Source organism: Ailuropoda melanoleuca, chromosome 17 (genome assembly GCF_002007445.2).
Source record: "Ailuropoda melanoleuca isolate Jingjing chromosome 17, ASM200744v2, whole genome shotgun sequence".
Taxonomy (NCBI): Eukaryota; Metazoa; Chordata; class Mammalia; order Carnivora; family Ursidae; genus Ailuropoda; species Ailuropoda melanoleuca.
Window position 1 is genome coordinate 4,521,243 of NC_048234.1, and position 18,261 is coordinate 4,539,503.

General features: G+C 42.4%; 1 protein-coding gene across 1 annotated transcript in view; it reads right to left on the reverse strand.

Moving 5' to 3' along the window:
- LOC100483607 (myosin-8) overlaps positions 1–18,261 on the reverse strand; it is a 29,361-nt gene that overhangs the window by 8,925 nt on the left and 2,175 nt on the right. Inside the window, 25 exon segments of the mRNA XM_002921186.4 lie at positions 36–425; positions 515–605; positions 687–832; positions 909–1,085; positions 1,179–1,202; positions 1,204–1,422; positions 3,841–4,096; positions 5,530–5,666; positions 5,762–5,885; positions 6,238–6,355; positions 6,437–6,524; positions 8,138–8,205; positions 8,326–8,635; positions 10,158–10,328; positions 11,411–11,560; positions 11,651–11,769; positions 12,966–13,104; positions 13,315–13,418; positions 13,510–13,608; positions 14,507–14,570; positions 14,705–14,797; positions 14,883–14,997; positions 15,092–15,119; positions 17,258–17,414; positions 17,498–17,641. Coding sequence (XP_002921232.2) covers positions 36–425; positions 515–605; positions 687–832; positions 909–1,085; positions 1,179–1,202; positions 1,204–1,422; positions 3,841–4,096; positions 5,530–5,666; positions 5,762–5,885; positions 6,238–6,355; positions 6,437–6,524; positions 8,138–8,205; positions 8,326–8,635; positions 10,158–10,328; positions 11,411–11,560; positions 11,651–11,769; positions 12,966–13,104; positions 13,315–13,418; positions 13,510–13,608; positions 14,507–14,570; positions 14,705–14,797; positions 14,883–14,997; positions 15,092–15,119; positions 17,258–17,414; positions 17,498–17,641 — 3,531 coding nt within the window.

Consider the following 18,261-nt stretch of genomic DNA (forward strand, 5'->3'; position numbering starts at 1 on the left):
CTTAGTTACCATCATTTAGAGATGGTATTGGGTACCTTGGCTTTGGAAATGGCCTCTGCGTTACTGGCGAGATCATCGATCTCCATCTTCAGCTCGCTCTTCTCCTTCTCCAGCTTCTGCTTGACCCTCTGCAGGTTGTCGATCTGCTCCCCGAGCTCGGCCACGCTGTCTGCGTGCTTCTTCCTCAGGGTGGCCGCCGTGGCTTCGTGCTGCAGGGTGGCCTCCTCCAGGTCCCGGCGCATTTTCTGGAACTCGGCCTCGCGCTTCTTGTTCATCTCGATCTGGGCAGAAGTGGCCCCGCCGGCTTCCTCCAGGCGCTCGCTGATCTCCTCCAGTTCCCGGGAGAGGTCAGAGCGCTGTTTCTCTGCTTTGGCCCGGGAGGCCCGCTCTGCCTCGATTTCCTCCTCCAGCTCCTCGATGCGGGCCTGGGGGTGACACATCAACATTAACATAAACTCATCTCAATCTCAGGGTTTTTGGGGTACAGAAAGAAAATGAACATGCGACGGTTCACCTGCAGCTCTTTGATCTTCTTTTGTAGTTGAATTTCTACGGCCTGCTCGTCTTCAATTTTGCTTAGCAGATTGCTGATTTCAAATTCTTTCCTGTAGACAGAAGAACAGGACATATTAGTACTCATGAATTGAAAGATGATATCACGTGGAATTTTTTTCTGGAGTTCGTACTTTTTGAGTTTCTCATCAAGTTGCTGCTTGTCGTTTTCTACATCCATTGTGGATTCCTGGGCCAGTTTTAGGTCACCCTCTAGTTTCCTCTTTGCTCTTTCTAGATCCATTCGAAGTTTCTTTTCTTGCTCTAGAGACCCTTCAAGCTAATGAGAAAGGAAAATACATTAAACATTGAAAGTGTATTTAAAAAAATCCTTCAAATGGATATCAAAAACACACATCGTCCACTTGCTGCTCTAGCTTGATTTTAGCTTTGGTCAGGGTGTTGACTTTGTCCTCTTCTGCCTGCAGGTCATCCAGGGTCTGCTGGTGGGCCTCTTGGAGGGCCTTCTTCTCCTTGGTCAGCTTTGCAATGGTTTCGTCCAGGCCTGCCATCTCTTCCGTGAGGTTTTTCACCTTGAAAAATCAGAAGGAGAAATGGTATCTGCTCTAAAGCATTTTAGTAGCGTGGCAGAACCTGTGTATGGTAGAACAGAATATGATTCATACCTTGTTCTCTGTGGCATGCTTCTCCCTTTTCAACCTTGGCCAGGGTCAGCTCAAGGTCGTCAATGTCTTTCTTGAGCTCTGAACACTCATCCTCCAGTTTCCTCTTCTTGGCCGTCAGCTCGGCATTGATCTCCTCCTCATCCTCTGCTCTCTCAGTCACCTCCTTGATCTTGGCCTCCAGCTGGATTTTGTTTTTAATCAGTTGCTCACACCTTTCCTCTGCATCAGCCAAAGCGTCAGCTTCCTGTGGAGAGATTCGTTAAGGTCTTTAGAGAGCTTGTTACGATTTTGAACTTGTTCTTTGCACAAAATAGTAGTGTTTGCTGACTTCTGGTGACTTTTTCAGTATGAATATAAATTAAACTTAATTGAACATTATTACATGGCCTGGAGATATGGAGCTAATTAAAAGTGAGACTATAGACTTAGAAGCAAATTAATCTGAAAAATGATTGGATTGAAGCAATTGACTACAAAGTAGTGTCTAGAAGAGTGATAGGCCATCGGAAGCCTGAAGTCTTGTCTCAGTTTTGTCTCCATATGGATGAATGTAGGCAAATTACTTTATGCCTTTATCCTCAGTTTTCTCATATGTAGTTGGGGTGGGGAATAAATGATTGCTAGGGAACATTTCAGCTATGATAGTCAAAGTTTTTTTTTTAAGATTTTATTTATTTGTTAGAGAAAGAGCACACAAGCAGGGGAGTGGCAGGCAGAGGGAGAAGCAGGCTCCCCACCAAGCAGGGAGCCCGACAGGGGTCTCGATCCCAGGACCCTGAGATCATGACCTGAGCCAAAGGCAGACATTTAACTGACTGAGCCACCCAGGCGTCCCCAAAGATTTTGACTTAGATTGGTTAGATTTGGTTTTGATCATTCCCTGTTCACCTTAAGCAACTAGTTGTTAGACTGAATTTAAAAAGGAAAAGAAGAAGAACTTAAATAGTTTTATGCCTGTGAATACGTTTCCATGCACCATTTGTTATATGCTCACAACCCTCCTGAGAGTCCACAACAGTGCTGTGTCCACAGTTTTCATTTGCATTTTAAGGATCACCTATTAGTCTCAACATGAATTTTAGAGTATATAAAAATGTGTAATTTTGAGGCATTACATAGCTCCATACAGTTTTTATGAATGACTGAAGAACTCAAATAAAAATCAGCTTAGCCTTATTAGATTACTCTGGCCTGGGGAATTTCTTTAACTTCTCACTCAATGTTTTGTTCATAGCTTATGTTTTTTAAATGCTTAAATGGATGATACTAGGGGACTTCCCAGGGTTCCTTTGCTTTTATTTTTAATAGTGATGTATTAAGTAAATGTTTACTCACTGACTGATGATAAGAACTGTGAAGAGACGCTAGACTGAAGCGGCTCTTGGTCCTGTTTTTGGGAAAATGTAACCTTCACGTTAGTGAAGGTATCAGAAGGGAAAGTTGAAAATCGTTTAAAGATTTTAGGAAAACTATCCTTTTCACAGGTTTCTTCACGACACTGGTGGGCTTTTTGGACCATGGAAATGGGAGGTTATGCTTGGCCAGAGCCGTGGTCCAGACTGTCTCCCACCCTGATTACGATTTCTTCCTGAGCTAGTAAACAGAAGTCTTATGAACTTGGGATGTCTGTCAAAGGAAGAATCACAGAGGGAACTTGGCTCTACCTTATGCTCTGATTGTTCAGTTCACATAACTGCAAACAGATTTATTGAGCTAAATCTCAGGGGTTAGGGATGGAGAGAAATAAGAATAAGGGGCACCTGCATCCCAGTGTTTATAGCAGCAATGTCCACAATAGCCAAACTGTAGAAAGAGCTGAGATGTCCATTTGACAGACAAATGGATAAAGAAGATGTGGTATATATGTAGTGGAATATTACTCAGCCATCAGAAAGAATGAAATTTTACCATTTACATCGATGTGGATGGAACCGGAGGGTATTATGCTGAGTGAAATAGTCAGAGAAAGACAGTTATTATATGGTTTTGCTCATATGTAGAATATAAAAAACAGTGCAGAGGATCAAAAGGAAGGAAGGGAGGGAAAACTGAATGGGAAGAAATCAGAGAGGGAGACAAACCATGAGAGATTCTTAACTATAGGAAAAAAACAGGGTTGCTGGAGGGGAGAGGGTGGAGGGATGGGGTAACTGGGTGACGGGCATTAAAGAGGGCACATGATGTGATGAGCACTGGGTGTTATATGCAACTGGTGAAGCCCTGAACTCTACCTCTGAAACTAATGAGATACTATATGTTGGCTAATTGGATTAAAAAAGAATATAATGGTCTTTAATTTCAATACAGTCTTAGACTTGTGTTCAGGGAATAGGACGATCCTTGTAAGACTGGGAGGAAGCATGCAAGGCAAACGGGTAAGATATGTGACTGCAGTCCGGGGCCTCGCCTTTAAACTGCTTCCTTCATGGCTGCTAGATTTGTGATATTATTGAATATGTTCTTCAGTCCTCCCTTTTCCATTTGTAATTCGGAAGTCATTGTGCATATCTTCCTCATAGGACTACTGAAAGATAAGTGAAATACTAAAAAAAGTAATTTGAGCTTTTTCTTTTTCAAGACAAGGCTATTTGTAAATCCGAAGTATGTACGCCTTCCAGAAACGCTTCAGTAACTTGTTGCATTCAGAATACAGAATACTCACGGATTGAACCTGGAGCTGCAGGTCATTTTTCTCTTTCAAGAGAGTGACCATTTTTTCCTCCAGTTCCTTCCTTTTCGCCTCTGACTTGGCGAGCTCATCTTTGGTCTTCTGAAACTCTTCCTTCATGGTGGCCATCTCCTTCTCGGTCTCTGCGCTCTTGAGGAGCGGCTTGATCCTGAAGAAGAGCTTCATCCAGGGCCAGTGCTTGACGTTCATGAAGGCGCGGACGTTGTACTGGATGCAGAAAACGGCTTCTCTGAAATGACATAAAAATATCAGGGGCAGTGTTATTGTTGTCAGTAATTTATTTTACACACAAGTTCCCCTAGGTGGTAGTCCCCCAGGTGTAGATGATATATCAGATTTTGTGTATGTTACATGCGGTCTTCATACAGACACAGACACACTCATAGTAGTGCTCTGTGTAACCAGTTTGCTAATGTATACTGCTCATATGGAGTAATTCTGTGTTCTCAAGAGCCTTACCACGCTAGCAAAAGAGTAGACCTTAGAGTGGGAATACTTTGCACCTATGAGAAACACATACCAATTCAAGATCATCTGAGATATTACAGTATTAGTGATTTGGGAGCAGACGTGGCATTTGTGAGTTGGTTGTGCTGCTGGGCCATTGACCTACAGAGTGAGCTGTGAGATGACACTGGGTGCTTTCTGGGTTGCCCCACTTGAGGAATTCAGGATTTAGCACGTCTTTCTTAAAGCCTTTCCTCTTATTTTGATTACCACTGAATTATCCACTCGTAAACTTTTGTTAGCTTTTTCAGATAACGTACTGGCTTTCCTCAAATTCTTTGAAATGCCTCATTCTTATCTGCTTAATTAGATTGTTAATATCTGCAGGTGATTTATCATACATTGAGCACCCAGATTTGTTTTTTAAGCACAATTTTTAAATAGTAGTAAAAGATGCCCCTTCTGCAAACTGTAGCACCAGACTAGCAAGGTTTGCTGTATGCCTTTTCAAGCTTAATAAAATGTAAATTCTGTTTCTGTATAGGTCCAAATTACAAGAACCATGACTCTGAGAAGGCAAATACCTGACACAAACCATAATACAGACACATGGGAAGGACTTGGGAGCACTTACAATGCAAATCCAAATGAGCACAGAGGAGCAAAATGAATGCAAAATGTGTGTGTGTATGGGGGGGGCAGGGAGTGCAGCCGTGCTGAGCAGATGGAGCTGGAAGAGGCTCACTGGAGAGAGGAAAAGTGCAAGTTCTGAATGGGTAAATAGGTAAATTAGGATGAGGGGGAAAGGCTGGGGCAAACATGAACAGAAGATAAGCAAATTGTTTAGGCTGGCTGGAAAAGGCTGTGTGGTTGGGAATGACAGATGTTCTGGGGGAATCCAGAGAGCCTTGACAGCCATGCAGGGCAACACGGATTTGTCATGGGAGGCCAGGGGGAGCCACAAACAGGCACGGCATGATGAAAACTGTGCTAACTGCAGATTATTCTGGCAGCTCTGTGTGAGGCGGATGGATAGGGAGAAGTCGGAGGGATTCCAGGTGTGAGGGGTTAAGCAAAGGCGGTTGTGTTGTAGGGGTGAATTCTGAACCACACGAGAAGCATGTATTAGCCACAAAATGAAAGTTAATAAATGAGAAAGGCCGAGTGATAGTCCCAAAGGGACCTTATAATTCATATAATCTGCACTGTTGTTACCTCCTTTGCAACATCTTCTGATATTCGACCCTCATTAGGAATCCCCTGCAGACGGCTTGAGTTCTTGTTATAATCTGGGCCAACTTTTCATCTCTCATTTCTTCCAGAAGACCCAGAAGGCCAGCTTTGAAGAAAACCTGGAGAGAAGGAGAATCCCGAGTCTTCCCCGTGGTACAGGAGACACAGAAATGGCAGAAGGGATGGATCAGGTAGGAATAAATGACAGCTATACCTTGGTATGTCCAAATTTATACTGGGTGTGATCAATATCAATAGAGGCAAGAAGTTTCTCAGAAGCCTTCTTGCTGTCAATGAACTGTCCTTCTGGAATAGCACTTGCATTCAGAACTTTGTATCTGTTCAGTCAAACAAAGAAAAGAATGATTAGGGAGGTATTATATGGGGAAACCAAATGACCCCAAAAATCTGAGAGAAAAAGTAAAATTAGAAAATCCAGCTGTCCTTTAAGTTCAAATAGTAAAACAGGGTGATTTTTCTGTAGTCTAATGCATGTGTCCTTCCTATTTGTAAGAAATACCACCTCTTCGAACTGTTATCCTGTCTTACTACCACCAGACAGTGTTATTTGACTTCTTAATTTTACAGTATTTACTAAGCAGGGCACAGGAAATACAATGAACAGAGGACAACAGTTAAGATGATAAAATGTTCACAACATTCAGTGAAATACAACAAAGAGAGACTGACCTTTGTTTAAAATCCCCGTAAAGGATCCTGCTTGGGAACCCCTTCCTGCAGATACGGATCCCCTCCAGCACCCCATTACACCGCAGCTGGTGCAGGACAAGTTCATGCTCCATGGCCCCTAAAAGGCAGAATACACGTGCCTTACTTCCTGGTCTCAAGCAAACAGCCTGGAGTTGTTTGGGTGTCAGATGGGTCTTACCTGGAGTCTTGGTTTCGTTGGGGATGATGCACCGTACAAAGTGGGGGTGAGTGCTCCTCAGGTTGGTCATCAGCTTATTCAAATTCTCCTGGAAAACCAGACAGAAGGGACTTTATGAGAAAGTTGTATCTCAGATTGCTTTTTTTGTAATTATTTGGAGTGAACCTAGGCACTCCCTTAACTGTTCGGTATAAGCATCCAAGGCGTCAGTTGCTCCGTATTTTTAAGGTCTCCAGAGTTCTAGCCTGCCAGATAACCACAGGGCTAAAGTTCTTGGAAGAAATGCAACTCTCCAAGGTATTCATTTATAACACCTAGGATCTGTTCTATAAACAAACTGTAAATCCTGTAGCCTTGATGCACAGGAATTGTTCTCCACTGGGAATCAGAAGACAAAAGACTGTGGTCTCATTCTGCCACTGATGAGCTGCTTGACTCTAAAATCCCATTCATGTCTCTGGGCCTTAATCTGAAAAGAGTTGAGATTACCTCTAAGGCCCCTTCCATTTGTCTCAGTGCTAATAATCTTCACAGTTCTGATTTACACTGGGAACCTAGGTTAGCCCTTATCCCACCTTTCCCGTTCCTTCCTTGAGCTTATTATTATCCTTGGGACCTGTGACTTCTTGTTTGTACTTTTTTTTTTTTTTTTGAAGAGTCTAAAATCACGCAACTATATAATCTTGTGTGGGTGGATCTTGGGTGCCAGGGAATGATCCACAGCCTGAAGCATCTGGGGGGGCGTTATTCCAGAAATAGAGTAGTTGTTCATGACCGGTGATGTTGTTTTACTCAACTATAGAAAACTCACATGTAAATATTTCTCAGTATTTCTTAGGTATAGTCTTTGAGAACGCAGAGTTGCTTTTTTTTTTTTTTTCATATCTCAGTTAACTATTAGGAAACAAAATAAGTACTGTGGGCTTCTAATCTTGAAGACATATACAAGGTTAAGTTGATGAAGCAAGAGTGTACTTGGTGAGATAATTCAAATTGGTAGCGAGAAAGAAAAAGAAGAGGCCAGTTTTCCTGTTTCAGTCATGGGTTATATCCTTTAGTTTTAAAAGGAATGAGACTTAGCCATTCAGATTCTGACAAAGCAGCCATGAGTCCAGACGTTTCACACACTTCCCTTTGGAAGAGTCAGTTGTTAAGCTGCCTAACAAAATCACGTTATTTGTGGTAAAATTATTTGTTATTTTAAACTCTAGCTTAATCATCCATCTAAATCACTAGGCTTGGCTTTAGATGATTTAGCCATTCCAGAAAGATAAATCCACCTCAGATAAAGATGTGTATTGAGGGAAGGATGTGCAAAAGAGTGTGTCTCTGGTTCATTGTCAAAGAGGATCTCAGGAGCATTCTCAAAGGGCAACATTAGTGGAATAAAGGTAACAGCTTTCCTCAGGGACAGCTTTGAAGTTCAGGTATGCTTCTTTAAAAACCAGCCTGATTACATAATGAGAAAGCTTCTAAGGCTGTTCTGGCATTCCTGAACACATCAGATGGTCGTAATGTCAGTGATCGTAATGCGGAATAATGGGGAGAGCATCTGACCCTGGAGAAGAAGTGTTGCATTGGCTCTACCATGATAAGAGTGGGCATTTGAACATTCTATTCCCTCCTAGTTTATCCTAAGCCCTATAGTTATGATAATTCAGGGAAACAGAATAGAGTTGTTGGGTGAAATTTGTACTTTACCCTGAAAAGGGCTGACACAGTCTGAAACGAAGAACCCTTCTTCTTAGCACCTTTCTTTGCGCCACTGTCTGAAGTAGAAAAAAAAAAAACACCAAAACCCATCAATTAGAGCAGAATCTAGAGCCTGGAATGTTATATGAACATTTGGTGGGAATGGGCTTGATTTAGATTGAGGGCACAGAAAGTACCTGCTTCAGCACTAGCGTAGGTTGAAAAGAGAATTGCCAGAGTCTTCATCGCGGACTTCTGGTACAGCCCAACCACAGTGTCGTTCAGGGGGTCCTTGTTCTTGTCCAGCCAGCCACCAATGTTGTAGTCCACGGTGCCGGCGTAGTGGATCAGAGAGAAGTGAGCCTCGGCCTTGCCTTTGACCACCTTGGGCTTCTGGAAGTTGGCCGACTTGCCCAGATGCTGGTCATACAGCTTGTTCTTGAAGGAGGTGTCTGTGGCCTTGGGGAACATGCACTCCTCTTCCAGGATGGAGAAGATGCCCAGTGGCTGAATTCAGAAAGGTGGACATTAGTGTCAACCCATCTTTCCCAAAAGATGCAGACATGGTGGCTGTATCTGATTGAATTATCAGCATTGCCGTGTGTGTGTGTGTGTGTGTGTGTGTGTGTGTGTGTGTGTGTATGTGTATATATATGAAATAAACCAGGGTCATAGCTCACAAAGAAATCCTTTTATCACTGGAGTGACTTTCCCACCATTTCTTGTCATCTTCAATCCATAGCGACACTTTCAGTTAAAAGAATAGTGGAATACAAACTCCAGATGTCAGTCAACACAGCATATGTGCGCAGTTTGTTAAAATGCTCTGTATTACCACACTTTTTGCCTATTTAATGAATTAATCCACTGTCAGTGTTTTATTTTGTTATGAAAAGGATTTACTGACTTAGAGTGATGTCTACTTTATATGCAGTAGTTTAGGAGTATAAATAATCCAAACCTTTTTAATTCAATCTCCTTAAAGTTGGATTCTGGAAAAGTGTAAGCAATTAGACTTCTTGACTTCCAAACAGATTATCTTTCATAGAGGCCCTATCTGGGTTATGTGCGTACTAATTTTTATCTAGAAAAAAGACTTATTTATGTTCCTGATGTCTTGGATCATAATGGAGATAGATTCGGAACTAGTGAGATGGTTCTGCTGGTGGAGCAGATCGTCTCAATGGAGTTTTCAGTGCTGCTTTAAAATCAGCTTTGAGTTGCTATTAGAACAAAACTGGTTAGAACAGAATGAAACTAAACACTCTGATCCTTCTTATGTAGAAGTTGAAAGGAGGAAGTTAGTTCTAAACAGTCATTCTGTTTGTCCTAATATCCGTCTATCTAAGATCACTGTGATACTTACTAGAATTGCTTCAGACACTCGGGAAGGTTATCCTCGCAGCCCACCTTTCTTTAGAAGTCAGACAGACCAGGGTGCCGGGATGGCTCAGTGGGTTAAGTGTCCGACTCTCGATCTCAGCTCAGGTTTTTTTTTTTTTAATGATTTTTTTATTGTATTGNACCAGGGTGCCGGGATGGCTCAGTGGGTTAAGTGTCCGACTCTCGATCTCAGCTCAGGTTTTTTTTTTTTTTAATGATTTTTTTATTATATTGTGTTAGTCACCATACAGTACATCCCCGGATTCCGATGTAAAGTTCGATGATTCATTAGTTGCGTATAACACCCAGTGCACCATGCAATACGTGCCCTCCTTACTACCCATCACCGGTCTATCCCAATCCCCCACCCCCCTCCCCTCTGAGGCCCTCAGTTTGTTTCTCAGAGTCCATAGTCTCTCATGTTTCATTCCCCCTTCTGATTACCCCCCCTTTCTTTATCCCTTTCTTCCCCTACCGATCATCCTAGTTCTTATGTTCCATAGATGAGAGAAATCATATGATAATTGTCTTTCTCTGCTTGACTTATTTCACTTTCAGCTCAGGTTTTGATCTCAGGATTGTTGAGTTCAGGCCCCAAGCTCTCATGGAGGCTACTTAACTAAACAAATAAGAAGGTCCAACAGACCTTCTCAATGAGCTCGATGCAGGCAGCCAGGTCCATCCCGAAGTCGATGAACGTCCACTCGATGCCCTCCTTCTTGTACTCCTCCTGCTCCAGCACGAACATGTGGTGGTTGAAGAACTGTTGCAGCTTCTCGTTGGTGAAGTTGATGCACAGCTGCTCGAAGCTGTTGAACTAAATGAAACAAAAATTTCAACATGAAATGGATTTTTTAGCAGTAAAATTCATTACTGAAAAATTCTTTTATTAAAAAAATATGGAATACAGTAATGAAATAAAATTCAAACTGCTTGTTCTTTCAGAAGTCCTAAGGAAAAAAAACGATCATTTTTTTTTTTTTGACATGAGCCTTTATCATGAATTCTGGGGATTATTTAAAGGCACAGGTGTCAATTATACAGCAAGATTTCTGGTGGGATTTACCTCTCCCCAGGTCTAAGATTGCAAAGCAAAAGCATACATGAAAAATACAACTGTGGTCCTATGAGTTATGGTTTGAGTTCACGGGTGAAAGTAATTTATTGGAAAGCTTTACTTCTTTTACCATTCCACTCTCCAAATCAGGATAAAGTTTACATTTTCATTCTTGGCTGTTACCTAATAAGGAAAGCTTACCCTAAGACCTTTTAGTTGATGTACAAAGTGGAATAATAGGCAATTTTTTCTCCTCTTCATATCAAACATCTGGCAGATTCCCTGCCAGGTCTGTGAAAGTAGGGACCTGATATTGTGTCGTAATTGATGATCTAAAAGAGTCTTTGTAATAATTTACACCCACGTTTTACACATAATGCAGCTGATACCCCAGAGCTGAAATAGTACGTGTCAGATGAACCTGGAACGGGCGAGTCTGTGTGCTTTCTCCTCCATGGGAGATGCCCTGTCTGCACATCTCGGTTCTTGTCGTGGCTTTGCCTTAAATGGCTGTGGGATTTTTAGCAAGGGATTTCATTTTCTTACATCTCTGTTTCTCCACATGTAATTGGTAGTAATATTCGTTACCCTTTCATGGGTTGTTTTGGAGATTAAACGAGGTAACATTTTGAAGTGCTTTGTGGAGTGCCAGAAATACCCTGACTCCTCCACAGATGCCAGTTATGGGTGTCATTACATTTCTGTTACTGCCTTGGTCTGTGGGGGTGACTCCTGTTCCAGCTGCCGTGTTGGAGGAGGGCCCTGTACACGGACAGGGGTGCCTTGGATATCAGAGCCCACATTGCTTTCTCTCACTTTTTGTTAAAATGAAGACAACTCACATCAAAGATCTCAAAGCCGGCGATGTCCAGGACCCCAATGAAGTACTGTCTGGGCTGCTTGGTGTCCAGCTGCTGGTTGATGCGGGTGACCATCCACAGAAACATCTTCTCATAGACGGCCTTGGCCAGAGCGCCCACAGCATTGTACACCTTCGTGAACAGAGTAGTGATTATTGGCGCTACTAAAGACATGCTCTGAAGGCCTGGGATGGGGGTCATTCACTGAGGTCGTGCACTCACCTGCTGGACCGTCTGGCCTTTGGTGACATACTCGTTGCCGACCTTGACCCTGGGGTAGCAGAGGGCTTTGAGCAGGTCAGCAGAGTTCAGGTTCTGGAGATAGGCTGCCTTGTCAGCAACTGCAGAGACACAATTCAAGAAATATTTAATGGTGGATATCCCCTTTAACCTAATTTTCTATTTTTCTCCAATCCATTTTCTTTATTATTTAAATAAAAAGCTTTTAGTAATTCTGTAGAAGGTCAGATGAGGTTCCCGTGTACATCAGAGCACCTACTTGCTGATAAATAGTTATACTGGTCTTTGGGGATTTATTGCAAGTAGCTTTTGAGAAATTCATCAACAATTAGCAGATGGCCAGTGTTTATGGCAACATGATGTAAGGCAAAAGCCATACTGCCTGCTGTTAAGGCAGACGCATTAGGTGTGGTTGGAGGGGAAAAATAAATACATCTTAATATTTGCCGTTAGGGAGAGATAAAAGCCCCAATATTTGGATCCTTATTTCAGTTTTGCCCTCCCAATTTAAACCCACTTGTTCAGTTTCATCATCTGAAAATGTGGGTATTATATTTCACTGTGTGCCCCGTACGGAGTCTTTCTCAAATTCTAGCAAGGACCATAACGTAAATGCCACAGCTCAGGTACCACAGTAACTGCTGAAAAGTTTAGAGGATGGAGAGAATGTGTCAGATCTTGGGGGAGGCGTCAGGAAAGGCTTCAAGGAGCAGACAACTTTAGCTTCCTTGGTAGGTCCTTTATGTTCTACACACAGAATACAAGATTTTTCTTTCTCAGTTCTTTTTTTATCTGACTGCCTAGAGTGCCTCCGGGCTTATATATAGACAACGCACACATGTGCACAGATGTCTAAGGATGTGCACAGATGTCTAGGGACATCCTTCGCCCCCAGCTCTGTGTTGGGCAGATCCTGTCTCCACCAGCCACTAGTTTACCTTGCTAGTGCTGAAGTACGCTAATAGGCCAAGCTGTCTCATGTACGTAGCCACCATTGCCATGGCAGAGCTGGAGCACTGTGCCGTCTCTTTCTCTCTCTCATGATCTGGCCCCGGTTGTGCTTTTCAGATATGTCTTTATAAGCACCTATTATGGTTCATCTTAACTTACTTGGACTGTTTAGAAATGATGGAGATATGGACACACGAGGGAGGAAAGGGGGTGAGGAGAGCGTGCAGTGTGTGTACATATGTATATGCCCTTCAGAAGTTCAGCTTAATGGAGATGTGAGTTTAGAATAGACTTTTTTTTCCTGCCATATTCTTTATTCAGACCCAGAAGGAGGTTCATCTGGTACCTTCGGTGCCATCTGGCTCGGCCTGCTCCTCCCGCTGCTTCTGCTTGAACTTCATGTTCCCATAATGCATCACGGCCCCCGTGAGCTTGTAGATGGAGACTTTCTCTTCAGGAGTGAAGCCCAGGATGTCAATGGCACTCTGCCAGGAGAAATGACAGGACAAAAGCTAGAGCAGAAGAGACTAACTTATTTTGGAGAATTTATACTGTATGCTAAGGTAACTGCACCAGAAGACACTAATTTATTTAGGGGAATTTATACCATATCCTTAACCATGCCTATAGAGGGGTGTTATTGTCATTCCCATACATAATGGATTTGAAGAAAAAAAACTATGTATGTGACTTACATCTGTGGCCATCAGCTCTTCTTGGTCATCAATGCTGGGGACGGTGATCTCCCCTTGACTGACGAAGGCATAGTCATATGGGTTGGTGGTGATCAGGAGCATTTCTGGGGACATAGAATTTGGGGTATATATTTTACATTAGAAATTGTTAATAAAAATGTTAATGTTCATCCATGAATTTAAGTTCTTCCTTACCAATCAGATCTGGTTTCTTATTGGAAGTGATCTGATAAAAAATATGGTAGCTTCTTTCTGCCTTCAGCTGGAAAGTAACCCTAGACTTTTCTAGAAGATCTGGAAATAGAAATGGATATTAAATTAGAAAAAAAATCAATGCTCCTAAAAAAAAATATATATATATTATATAAAATATTTATAAAAATAATATATATATATTTTTTAGAGGGGAGAGAGTGAGAGGGAGGGAGGGAAAGGGGTGAGGTGGGGGGAGGGGCAGAGTGAGAGAATCTTAAGCAGGTTCCACATTTAATGCAGAGCCTGTTGCAGGGCTTGATCTTACGACCCTGAGATCATGACCTGAGCCCAAATCAACAATTAGACGCTCAACCGACTGAGACAACCCCGCTCGCCAATGCTGCTGAAATATTAAATGAACCTAGTGTCTTTGCTAAAACTGGGAGCATTACGTTAGACTCCATAGAGGTTTCTACCTGATGATTCATCCTCTTGGTGCTGCCTATAAGAATTCCAAATACATACGGCAACTGCCCAAGTTTCTTACCATCTATCTGCTCTAGTAAAAATAAATTTTTAATATGGGGGACCCATGACCTCCGGATTATAATCAGTCTATAATATCCCCTCCTTCCTTATGTCACCTGAGACTTCGTGGTGAGCGGTTACTTAGAAACACCTGCTAAAGCTCAGATGGAGAGCAAATCACAGAGAAGTACTATAAACCTATAAGTAAGTCATAGGAACCTAGAAGTAGCCCTACTGTTTGCCCTGGAAAAAAATATCAAAGTTGCTTCTGTGGCAGGAATTTCAGAATGTGCTCCAGAATCATCAGTCTGCATTGAGATTGACGGAGCACACCCAGTGGATTTATGGATAAGTCTGGCATTAGCTCTTGGGCAACACTGGCAGCAGGCTCAGCACATGCCAAGTGTTCCTGAATATCCTGCCCATGAAATCACTAGTCTCTCTTGATTTTAGGTGGTCTGTTACTCACATGTTTCGATATCTGCAGAAGCCAGTTTCCCTGTAGTACCAAAGTGGATTCTAATGAATTTACCCTTGGAAAGAGAAAGACTATTTAGTATTAAAAAGCTGAAGCACACAGAAAGATGCAATTGAAATGACAATTCAGACATGCTTTCTCTGGTATGTTAAAGGGCTGCAAAGACCCCTCTGTGACCAGGAGACTTACAAAGCGAGAGGAGTTGTCATTCCTCACGGTCTTGGCGTTGCCAAAGGCCTCCAGGAGCGGGTTGGCGCTGATGATTTGATCTTCAAGGGTCCCCTGCAAAGGCAAGAGCGGTCCTCACCTCTGGGGCTCCAGACTTCCTGAGAGCCCTGAGAGTCTTTAAGTCGGACCCCAGACCCACCTGCATTTTGCCAGAAGTAGCTTCCTCCTTCTTCTTCTCCCCAGTGACTGCAATTGTCGCAAAGTACTGGATGACACGCTTGGTGTTCACGGTCTTCCCTGCACCAGATTCTCCGCTGTCAAACAGACCAGAGAAGAGATGAGAACTACTACAGCTCACGTTGTCTGTATCTAAGACCATCAAAACCAGAGAAGGGAAGAATCACGTACGTGATCAGGATGGACTGGTTCTCACGATCTGTGAAAGAGAAATCAGGACCATCAGTTAAAAAAGGAAAAGAACATTCAATGTAAAGAATATTGAGTCGGTTTAGATCAAACACAGCTTGTTCTTTTAACATTTTGAAGATGTCACCTATGATTTTGGTTTTGTGGTTAGTCCCCAGAGAGCACTTGGTTCTTGGAGTAAAATTTGTGACGATGAGAGGTAAGCTTTCATCTGTTTCCTTTTGTATCTTATTAATTTTTAAAGACTTTGTGATGATAAATTTCAAATGCATACCAAGTAGAGACAATAACATAGAGAGCTCCCCATGTCCCCATCATGCAGCTTCAACAATTATTATCACTTGGCCAATTTTATATCCTCTATACTCCCATCTCATTCTCCCTGGATTATTTTAAAGAAAATCCCAGGCAGCCTATAGTGTCATCTACCAATACTTCAGTAAGAATTATAGAATTTTGAAGTCCCAGATGAAGAAGCTGAGGCTCAGAGAGGAATCAGTGACTTTTGGAGTAATAATTACATAGCTTGCTAAGGTCAAAGATATTCGGGTCTTCTGACTTCCACTTTATATATTTTTCCGCTACCTGGCTTCCTCCCAGTTCTTGATATGACTAATTTGAGTGCTGGTAACACTAAATAGGGAAGAGATCTGGAATTGTAAATGTGTTCATTTAGTCTTATGTTCCTTTAAGTTTTATATACATTTCTAAATAATAAAAACAGACATTGTCACTAGTTGTATGACTGATATTTTGGATTCATACCAATTTTCTGATATGTCAAATCTCCAATTCTATTTGAGTATATTCTCAAATCTAAAAATCAGAGAAATAGATACAAATCTGGATGTTATTTTGATGTGGTTATAGACTTTGGAGGACTTCAGAGTTCTATTCAGAGCAGTAGATACAGATTTTAGAACATACTCAAATTGATTTTTTTTCCAATAGCAGAAAAATTATGAAAGATCGTATCACATCTCATGGTAGCACTGATAAGAAAACAAAGTTCTAGTCTCTTTTGGCAAAGCAAGAACAACATGAACCAGGTCAGATGCCACAGTTCAGCGTGGTTTTATATGCGAATCACGTTTGGGAGCCTTAAGTGATCTTGAATTTGGAGCAGCCCCAAAGCATGGGGAGTGGAGACCTTGGTGTAGGGGTTGGTGGTGTGCATGGCAGAGTAAGTGCAGCTGCTGAGTATTAAACCCTCCAAAATGAGCCAGGCTTTGGATCATTTCTGGAAGGTAGCTAGCTTCTGCTGATGACCAAAGGACAGTTTACTGGCATGAAATCCTTGTGGAATTGTTGGCCAATTTGTAATGGAAGATTCCTATTTTATTCGTTTCTTTTCTCTCTTCTCCTTTAACAGACAACTTAAAAAAGTGCTGCAAAACAAACAAAAAGCAAAAAAGAACAAAAGCCTCTCAGTTTCCAAAACCCTATGGAACAACAGGAAACTCTGGAATTCAGAGTATTTCCAAAGGCAGTACAGTTGGTGTGTGAAGATAAAAGGTTTTAATGCTGTACTTGGGCCTGTAATGCATATCAAAGCTGTTTGTTTATGCTTTGATAAGACAGGAATAACAGACTTTGATTTCAAAAATATTTTCAGAGGAAGAGGTATTTTTATTTTCTTCCAGTCTAATAGGAAAATGCTTCAGAATCATCGAGAAGAAAGTGGTAGCTCTCTCCACCTGTTCTGTCCCAAAGGCTGGCACTAATGGCTGTGTCCTTTAACAATTAAGATGAGAATTCACAAAGCTTTCCAGCTGTAGCTGGTCACTATTTTCATTGATTGCCGTGGATGTGCTTATTTTTAAAATAATTGATTTGAACTGTTCTTCTGTTGAAATCAGAAATGAAAACCTACAGGAAAGCGGCAGACACGTTTACAGAGGCCGGCTGATTGTTTCCGCCCGGCTTCCGCTTACTGGCTGGGTTAGCTTGCGCCGTTGAGGGAGCTCAGCCAGTGCTCTTTCCTCTCTCTAAAATGGGGTATGTGATACTGTAGCTCTGGAAGTTCCTCGAACACAGTGAAGCCCCATGTAGCTGCAGTGTATTATTACAGTCAGGGCCCAGACAGCCTGTTTGTTAAAGGTTCTGTTTCTACGTTTCTGCACAGAAACAGCTGCGTCACTCACTCACCCGTCAGCATGAACTGGTAGGCGTTGTCGGAGATGGAGAAGATGTGGGGCGGGGCCTCCTGGCGCTTCTTGCCTCGGTAGGCGGCCACCACCTCGGGGTTGTACACTGGCAGCCACTTGTAGGGGTTCACGGTGACGCAGAACAGGCCCGAGTAGGTCTGAGAAAACCAGAAAATGCAACATGTGGATCTTGTCTTGACTCAGAGATAGACGGAATAGGGAGACGCTGAAGGGCACTCACGTAGATCATCCAGGCTGCGTAACGCTCTTTGAGGTTGTACAGCACTCCAGGCTCGTGCAGATGGGTCATCATGGCCATGTCCTCGATCTTGTCATATTTCGGAGGGTTCATGGGGAAGACTTGGTCCTCCCTGACTGTTAGAGTCTGGCAGGTAAAGTGAGAGACCACTTTGTATTAATGGTGGGACGTACGGTTGGTTTGTCTGTTTGGTTTGCTTATAAAACTATAATTACTGACACTTTTCATTTATTTAGTATTCTTTAAATAAAGGCATGGAATTATATTTGTTTCAGAGTCTGATGCTTAGAAAATCCATCTCCTGTGATGAACTAGGATACTACCTTTTTTTAAAGTTTTTTTTTTCTTCCCACATTCCCCTGTCCCAGGTTTATTTATCAGTTTATATCTTTATTTTTCTTGGCCATTCATTACAAGAAACTTCAATCTGGGGGGAAGTAATGGGGATGCTAATACATTATTTAGCTAAGTAAATAACAATACTTAACTGACAGGAGGAGCTGCCTTCTATTTCCCCCAAGTTTAGGGGTTTAGAGTGGGAAGTGGGGAGTTGAGGGATATGGTGGCAGCTGACTGTAGTGTGATGAAGTCCTGTGGGTAGCCAGGAAGGGAGAACCTGAGGTGACTGCTGGAACCTCCTTTGCCATCCAAATCGGGCATCCATAAAGGACCAGAATAGTGTCTGGAATGGCAGGAAGCTCAGAGCTTCCCAGCAAGGAGAGCTTCACCTTGAGGAGACCGAGAAA